The 9,554-nt window shown below is 37.7% G+C and overlaps 1 protein-coding gene across 1 annotated transcript; it reads left to right on the top strand.

The window, feature by feature from the left end:
- Window positions 1–453: 453 nt before the first annotated feature.
- LOC133779730 (methyl jasmonate esterase 1-like) lies at window positions 454–1,785 on the top strand. The gene is made up of 3 exons (XM_062219650.1): window positions 454–922; window positions 1,022–1,153; window positions 1,333–1,785. The coding sequence occupies exons 1-3, from the start codon at window positions 485–487 to the stop codon at window positions 1,624–1,626; spliced, it is 864 nt and encodes a 287-aa protein (XP_062075634.1). The 5' UTR covers window positions 454–484; the 3' UTR covers window positions 1,627–1,785.
- Window positions 1,786–9,554: the final 7,769 nt, after the last annotated feature.

Here is a 9,554-nt window from a genome sequence, read left to right as displayed (position 1 = left end):
AACATAGGGTACCAAAGGTTTGTTAAAATACAAGGTACCAAATTGGTACCTAACCTTATTTAATTAAGTTTAGGATATAGAATAGATTTTTTTTTCTATTTTATAAATAAATATTACAAATTTTAATTTTAGTTTAATTTTTTAATATTAAATTTAAAATTAAATAATTAAAAATTTTGAGAGTATTTTGGTCCTATTGAAAAATAATTTGACCAAAATTGGGCAATAGTACTATTTTGTTCCATTTTGCAAAACATGGAATCCAAATTATCATTTAACAAAAGAATGAGTCCAATCGACTATTTTTGTACAACACTAGGACCAAATTAATGATATTTATCCAAAAAATAAATATATATGAGAGGAAAGGAGACTTATTCTCATTGGATAAAAATTCAATAAATAGGTAAGAGGTGCACCTTTAAATTCAATAAATAAAAATAGGTGCAAACACATACACAATAGACAAGAGAGATACATCATCATGAAGTGTGTTTCAATGCTTGTTTATTTCATTATTTTTCTAACGTTGTCATCAAACGTTGGTGCATCGACTAAACATAGTCATTTTGTGCTGGTACATGGGGCTGGTCATGGAGCCTGGTGTTGGTACAAGGTGGCCGCTCTCTTACAATCCATTGGTCATAATGTCACAACTATAGATCTTACGGCCTCTGGAATCAACCTCAGCAAAATTAGTCAAGTCAACGGTTCAGTGATTGACTATGCTAAGCCATTGATGGATTTGATGGCATTGCTTCCAAATGCAGTGGCTAATAAAGTTGTTCTAGTCGGCCACAGTTTAGGTGGTCTCAGCATATCTCTTGCCATGGAGAACTTTCCTCGTAAAATTTCAGCTGCAGTATTTGTCACTGCTGCTATGCCTGGTCCTAACCTCAGTTTTCTCAATGCATCCCAAGAGGTATATACATATATAAATATATATATATATATTTATACTCACATAGAAATTTAATACATGATTATACTATAATATGCAACAACTTTAATTATTTTACAGATGACAAGGAGAACGGGTTCTTTTATGGATTCAAAATTCATATTTGAAAATGGTCCTAATAACCCTCCAACAGCTTTAAGTTTTGGGCCAAATTATCTGGCAACACAATTGTACCAGCTTTCCTCACCAGAGGTAATAACAAACACAAACACAACTAGCGACGGAGCTAGGACTAAAATATAAATTATTTGAAAGAAGTTAGTGGACCATGTCATTGAACACAACATATATATCTTCCAATATCTATTCTATAGTAATAATCTTTTTATTATAGATATGCATGTATATATATTAATGATCATTTTTAACAGGATTTGGTTCTTGCACTGTCATTGCTTAGAGCTTACCCTCTGTTTAATAATGAAGAGTTGGTGAACAAAGAAGTAAAACTTACCAAGGAAAGGTATGGAACAGTTAAAAGAGTTTTTATAGTGTGTGACCAAGACTTAGCACTTGAGGAGAGTTTCCAAAGGTGGATGATCGAGAGGAACCCACCTCATGAAGTAAAGGTCATTAATGGGACTGATCATATGGTTATGTTCACTAAACCACTTAAACTCTTTACTCACCTTGGGGAGATTGCAGAAAAATATTCTTCAAATTAATTAAACTATAATTTGTTTTCTTTTTGGGAGTTGGCATTTGAATATGTTTTTTTTTCTTAGAGACAATTGAGGAAAAAAAAGATATGTACTAAATTATTTTGATATGTTTTGTGTCTGTAATAATAAGCAAGAAGGGAGAGTTATTTCCTGTCGTGTGTATTCAGCATGTTCTCAAATAAATTAATATGTATTTTAAAATTAAATTTCTTCATGTCTAATTTTACAATATTTAAAGAATAAGAAATCTATATATATATATATATATATAATAATTATGATAAATATTTTTAAGAAAGACTCAAACTTCAAAATTTTGTGAGTCCAAATCGATCATTTCTTTTAAATATTTATTTATAAAAAATAAATAAAAACATACAATTAAGTTGTTCCTTCTAATAACCGAAATAGCAAAAAAGAAAATAGATTTTGAGCAGACCCAAGTGTTTGTTTGTTTTAATTGTGTATATACAAATCAAAAGCAAACCCCTCAGCTCGGAATATATATAAATTCTACTGAGCTGGGGAGAATTTTTCAATGAATTTTGTTCTAAATCATTCCTCAAAGAAGATGGTGAAGAAAAGCTTTAAAGCCCCGACACTGAAATGGCTGTGACGAATTAGAGTGAGAATTGATACAAGCTTGCTCGAGATACCCAGAAGGCCTCCGTGTTGAAGTGATTGAACTTAACTCTTATCCATAATATTATATTTATTTTATACTTCTTCATCTCTTTCACAAACCCGCAAAAACTTTGGGGCTATTTGATATTATTTTCTATTTTTTGTTTTCAAAGTTGTTTTCTCATAAACGAGAACAAAAAATAGTTTTTGTAATTTTCAAAAAACAAGAAGTGTTTGGTTAATGTTTTCTAAAAACAATTTTTTAGTTTTATTTTTTTAAATCTTCAATAAAAAACTAACAAATGTATGTACAAAGACAAAAATCTTTTAAAAGTTTGTAATAAATAACGATATAAAATTGTTGACGCCGTTTTTCGTCAACAGTGAAATAAGAGCACGAAAACAATAATTAGTAATGGTCAATAAAAATATGATAACACAAATGAGATTTTTAACGTGGTTCAGCAGTTAAATCTGCCTAGTCCACGAGTCTTTGTTATTAAACTTAAGATGATCTCTGAAAATTCTTCAAGGATGAATTCTCCAGAGTTTTCTCTCAAGATCACAAAAATTCAGTCCTTTACAATGGTGCATGACCTCTCTATTTATAGAGAAGATTTCAGAATATTATCCCACATATTTCGGGAAGTTATTCTGTGTATGCAAATAAATTTAATGGCATTCAAAGCCTGTAATCCTATATACAAGGAAACATCCCCTGAAGATCAGGGGGCGTATAACTAAACAATTAATATCCCTTTATTATAGGGGATTTATAGTAATCAATGTAGACTGCGTCTCTCATTGATGATTCACTAAAATATTCAAAGTTATTATCTTATATCGCCAAGGCCCTATTCACCCAGGTCTCTTATCGACTTTCGAGCTATAGCATCTTCCCGAGATCACATGACTTCGAGCTCATACTTGTGTCAGGCTTGGAGCCCCTGATCCGAGGCCCTCCTGAGAACAGACGTACTTCGGTGTCTGTCTTTCGAGCTTGTGATGATCTCGAGGCTACCATCTTCGAAGTCGTCTCTGCTTCGCAGGCTCAATGCCTAGGCTTCGGACATGTTCCAGACATTACGAGTCCATTCATTACAAATCCAGCTTTCAAAATCACAATTCTTATGGCTCGAAATCTGGGTGTAACAAAAATAATTTGAAAGAAAAAATGATAAAAAATAAGGAGTGAGAAAGTAAGTAGAGAAAATTTGAAGAAATAGAAATTGAGAAGAGAGAAATTAATCCACTACAAGAAAGAAGGTCTTTGCCGGCGCAATTTGAAATTGCATCAGTAAAAAAAACCTTTACCGGCGCAATTAGTGAAACGTGCCGGCAAAAACAAGGTCTTTTGCCGGCGTTCATTTGCGCCGGCAAAGGTTTTTGAAAATTGGGAAATTAAATAGCATACATTTTTGCTGGGCATGTCACCTAACGCACCGGAAAAAGTCAAACGTGTTACATTAAACTCGATGCACGTTTTCAAGCAGGTAGGTGGTCAGAATTTTGCCAGCGCAAGTCTAAACTGCGTCGGTAAAATGTATACTTATTTAAATGGTACCGTTTTGGATTAGGGTTTTCTGATTGACTTTTGTCGGCACAACAAAATGCTCCGGCAAAATTCATAATGATATACCCCAGCCGCCGAGCCCTTCTTCCCCATTTTTGCAATCTTTCAATTTTATCTTCTTCATACTCCCTTCAACAACACCACCACCACCCCACCAGCCACAGATCAGCTCCTCGCACTCGCTTGCTTAACTGTCCCCACCAGCCACGGATCAGCTCCTCAAGGTAAGGTTCTGGGTATTTTTTTTTCCATTGTTTGATTTGTTTTACTCCTTCTCTCACTCACCCCTCTCTCTTCCCTCTGGTTCGCAAGTCCCATCGGTGGTAGATGATCTCGCCAGAAGTCGCCAAACACAAAATCTGCTATCTCTCTCTCTCTCGATCCGGTATGAGTGTGTGTATATATATTATTTATAAAAAAAATATTGTTTTATTTTAATTAAAACAAATACATATATTTTATTTGATTCTTAGAAAATAAAAAATCAGATTAGATGGTTGTAAGTTAGTATTTTTTTTCTTTTTTTGTTTCTTTTAGATTATATATTTTCTTTTATCATGTTAAATGTTAATTATTTTTTTTTTCTATCACAATAGTAAAAATCAGATTGTAGGTTTAATTGGATTTAATTAGTGTTAGTTTTTTGCAAAAATAATTAGTGTTAAATGTTTTAGCAATTAAAAATCAAATTTTAAAATATTTTAGAAATTTTAAGTAAATATGCGTTTAGTCAAGCTGTTGCCGACCCCAAACCACTGCCGACCCACTGTAAAATATATTTTTTATTTGCTATTTTTTTATTATTTTTATAATATATGTTTTTAGTATTTATTAAGAAATTAAAAAAAAACCTAATTTGAGTATGTAATTTTTTTAATTTTAATGCTTTATAGGTATATTAAAAAAATAGATTAGATTATTATATTATATTGTATATTTTCATAATACTTTATTTTTTATATTAAAGATTATTTGTTTATAAATATTTATTAAATAAATTGTTTTGATGTTACTGATATAAAAAGATTTGATATATGTTATTAATTTTGGTTTGTGTTGTGCATGCTCTGGGAATATACTGTATATTACTCTAGTAATATTATGTATATTTTTATGTGTAGTTTGCAGGTTTTATAAAATTTTGGGTTAGTTTAAAATATAGCTGTTATGCTGCCCAAATTTTGTTAGTCTTAGGAAAATTAACATTAATTACAAAAAATATAGCTGTTAAAATTAATTTTTATTTTAATGCTTTATATGTATTTGTTTCTCTTAATAACAACTATTTTAAAGTTATTTTTATAATATATGTTTTTTGTGTTAATTAATTTTTTTTGTAAAATTAAAAAACAAATTTGAATATGTATTTTTTTTTATTTTAATGTTTTATATGTATTTTTTTATTTTTGCTTGTTAATATTTATTATATTGTATTTTGTGATATATGTATTTTAGTTAAAGTATGAACTTTAAGAAATCAGATTAATAATTTATGTTTATATTTTTAAATTATTTTATATTAAATGTGATATGTTTGTAAATATGTATTTAATAATTTTTTTGTATTAATAAAAAAACAAGTTTTGATATATATTTTTTTGTGGTTAAATATTGTATATATGTAAATTGATGTATTTGTTAATGTATATGTTGACGTCGTTTTTCGTCAACTAAAAATGTAGAGCACGTAAACAGTAAAGAATTATGGCCAGAAAAATACAATAAAACAAGAAGAGTTTTTTACGTGGTTCAGCAGTTAACTCTGCCTAGTCCACGAGTCTTTGTTAGTAGAACTTAGGAAATTTCTGGAAATTCTTCAGGGATGAATTCTCTAGAGTTTCTCTCAAGATCACAAACTTTTCGTCCCCTGCAAAGGTACACAACTTCTCTATTTATAGAGGAAGTCTCAGGATACTATCCCACACGTTCAGGGAAGTTATCCTGTATATTAATAAATTTAATGGTGTTACACCCAGATTTCGAGCTATGTTAAGTATGACCTCGAAAGTTGGATTCGCAAATAAGTGGACTCATAAGGTTGGAAACATGCTCCAGGATTGAATGTCGAGCTTTGCAGGACATAGACGACCTCGAGTATGGTGACCTCGAAGTATTCATGATCTCGAAAGATAGCTCCGGGGACGCTCTCATCTTCAGGGATGACCTCGGATCAGGGGTCCCGAGCTCGACGCACATACGATCTCGAAAGCCATGTGGCCTCGGGAGATGTTTCTAGCTCGATAGATGACGGGAAACCTGGGAAGCTAAAGCCTTAGAGATACGTGATAACCACCTTGAATGTCTACAAGTGTTATAAATACGAGATGCAATCCTCATTTATTATTGTAAATCCCCTAGAATCGTGGGATATTATTTGGTCAGTTATACGTCCCCTGGTCTTCAGGGGACGTTTCCTTTTATATCTGATTATAGGCATTTAAAGCCATTTATTTTATTTATACAAAAAGAGTAACTACCCAAAATATGTGGGATAGTATTCTTCGATCTTCTCTATAAATAGAGAGGCCATGTACCATTGTAAAGGACCGAAATTCTGATCCTTGAGAGAAAACTCTGGAGAATTCATTCCTGAAGAATTCTCAGAGATAACCTTGAGTATTAATAACAGAGACTCGTGGACTAGGCAGATTTAACTGCTGAACCACGTAAAAATCGTGTGTTTATATTGTCTTATTTCAATTAGCCATTATCAGTTATTGTTTATGTGCTCTTCTTTCACTGTTTGACGAAAAACGGCGTCAACAGTTTGGTGCTTTCATTGAGAGCCTTAAGCATTCATCCCTGAGAGAATCATGGCCACAAACAATCAGAACACCCCTGAGGAAAATTACCCAAGACGTCCTGGAAAACAACCAATGGAGAACCCAGATGTTGAAGAGAGAAGTGGGTCCTCTGATTCCCGGGGACCACCTCCTCCACCAAGAGATGAGGATATGTACTACAATCCTGAGCGATACGTTCCTATTGTGGAACTTGAAAACCGACAACTGAAGCAGCTGTTGGCAGAAGCCAACAAATGGAATGAGGAGTTGACAAGGATAGCCGCAGAGGCGTAGGTGGCTCAGCCCCCACCTCCGCGCGAAAACCAAGTCCCTCCTCCGAGGGACGTACATGTTCCTCCCCGGAGGCCCCGCGGGCGTCCGCGAAAGGATGCTGCCACAAGGAGGCCGACTCAACCTCCGGCACCAACACAGCCATCCGCTCCACCTAAGCCCCAGAGGAGTACTCGAGCTCGGGCCCCGGCTAACCCGCATGTGGAAGTGCCTGCAGGAGCTGAGAATAACTGAACCCCTGCAGAGGCTCGGACTCAGGTACCTGGGAGCGCACCGAATGCGACTGACCCATCTCGGGCAAATTCTGGACCCTCCAGGCCGCGACAAGGGTGGCAGCCACCGTCGCCAATACGGTTCCCTCCGTCACCCATAAGATATCCTTCGCCCCCACACAAAAATGCTCAACCTGTTCGAGATCAGGATCAAGGGCGTGCGGGGGAAAGACAAGGAAACAGAGAGACTTTCCAGGAGCGGAGAGGCGCTTCATCTGAGAGAAGTCAGACGTCTCGGTCTCGCACTGGGGAGACGAGGCGACGTGGAAAGAATCCGTCGCGAAATAACCGAGCAATGAGTTTCACCAGTGATGGGTCCGGAGAGACCAGGTCCGTCAGTAAACACGACCGAGGTCGTAAGAATACTGGAAGTCGCAAGAATCGTCCCGACCTACGAAATCATCTGAATCAGAGTCGGGGGAATGGAGATCAAACGAATCCAGACCTGAGGGATCGCTTGAATAAACGTAGAGATCCCTTGCGGAGACGCGAGCCCGGAATCACTATCAATGACAGTCAATTCCAGACAGCACCTCCTACTGACCCAGTCCAAGAAAGAATCGATCAGCTCGAAAGAGCCTTTAGGCTTTTAAAGAATGAACGAGGAAATGGTCGATATGAGGACTCTGATGAGGAGCTCGAGCCGTTTGCTCCCCATATTTCTGACACTCAATTTCCTCAAGGCTTTCGGATTCCTCACGTCCCTACGTTTGAAGGAAAGACCGACCCGTGTAGTCACCTAAGCACGTTCAACACTATCATGAGAGCTAGTAACGTGGGTTACGAGCTCAGGTGCATGTTGTTTCCAACATCATTGGCAGGACCTGCCAAAAGTTGGTTCGAAAAAGTATAAGAGACACTCAATAACCTCATGGGAGCAGTTGTCTAAAGACTTTAAGAAGCAGTTCAGAGCAATGGTAGGGGTCAGACCAGAAGCATCCACCTTAACTAACGTCCGGCAGCAACCGGTCGAAACATTGAAAAGTTATTTAACAAGATTTAATCTGGAAGTAGCCCGAGCTCGGGACGTGGATGACAGTGGGCACCTAATGGCTATCCGAGCTGGCGTATTACCGGGAAGTGCCCTTTGGGACGACATGCAAGGGAAACCGGTAAGGTCAATAACCGAGTTTAACAGACGAGCGCAGAGGTTTGTCAATGTAGAGGAAGCGAGGTCGACGCTCAAAGCGACCTCCCAGTCCGAAACTACAACGATAAACATCAACTCTGCCTCAACCTCGGCGGACCCAGCGGCACCTAAGCCTGCCTCAGAGAACCCCTCCAAGAGGAAAAAGAACGAAGGAAGTAACCCCGAAGCTGAGGGAGGAAAGAAAAAGAAAGGGGAGAGGTATTTCTCCGTGTATAAGGTATACACTGAGCTCAATGAGTCTCAGGAGAACATATATCTGGCTAATGAAAATCAGGTCCCTTTTAGGCGCCCTGACCCGATGAGAAATCAAAAATCCAAGAGGGATTCCAGTAAATATTGTCGGTTCCACAGAGACACCGGACATACAATCGATGAATGTCGACAACTGAAGGACGAGATCGAAGGGTTGATCTCGAGAGGTTACTTCCGACATTATGTCAAAAACCAGAGTACTGGTCAGGCGGCTATAAGCCAGAGAGTAGTCGCGCCTCCGACCACGCAAAACAATAACTCCCGAGCTCGGGAAGAGGACAGGCCCCCGCCGATTGATGGAGAGGATGTAATAACCATATCGGGAGGGCCTCACCTCACAGGAGGGGGCAGGAATGCCCAAAAGAGGTATGTTAACGAGTTGAAGACAGGGGACGGGTCTCCTTATGAACCCGAGCCCAAGGCACCAAAAATCCAGAGGATTGAAACACAGCCAATAACATTCACCGAGGAAGACGCCTCTCATGTTCAGTTCCCTCATCATGATCCGCTAGTCATTACTCTTCAGTTGGCAAATAAAAGGGTTCACCGAGTTCTCATAGATAATGGGAGCTCAGTCAACATCCTTTACAAAGCAACCCTCGAGAAGATGGGACTCTCCCTTCGCGACCTGAAAGCGTGTGCAACTACTTTGTACAGCTTTTCAGGAGAAGGAACTGCCTGTATGGGATCCATTGAGCTCCCCGTGACCTTGGGAGACTATCCAGTCTCGGTGACCAAGATAATGGAGTTCGTGGTAGTAGACTTACCATCCGCCTACAATGTGCTGCTCGGGAAACCCGCCCTAGTCGAGCTGGGGGCAGTTTCATCAGTACGGCATCTAGCCCTTAAGTTCCCGACCCCCAGCGGAGTCGGGACATTAAAAGGAGACCATTTGGCAGGGAGAGAATGCTATAGCATCTCCTTGAGGGGAAAGAAACAGAAAAACGCTCAAGCACTCATTATCATACAAAACAAAGACGGAACAG

This window comes from Humulus lupulus, chromosome 1, assembly GCF_963169125.1.
Source record: "Humulus lupulus chromosome 1, drHumLupu1.1, whole genome shotgun sequence".
Lineage (NCBI taxonomy): Eukaryota > Viridiplantae > Streptophyta > Magnoliopsida > Rosales > Cannabaceae > Humulus > Humulus lupulus.
This window is presented reverse-complemented; position numbering and strand designations above follow the sequence as displayed.

Coding starts and splice junctions, on each gene's coding strand:
- LOC133779730 (XM_062219650.1), top strand. CDS start 485: ATGAAGTGTGTTTCAATGCTTGTTTATTTCATTATTTTTCTAACGTTG. Junction 923..1,021: donor TTCTCAATGCATCCCAAGAG/GTATATACATAT, acceptor ATTATTTTACAG/ATGACAAGGAGAACGGGTTC. Junction 1,154..1,332: donor ACCAGCTTTCCTCACCAGAG/GTAATAACAAAC, acceptor CATTTTTAACAG/GATTTGGTTCTTGCACTGTC.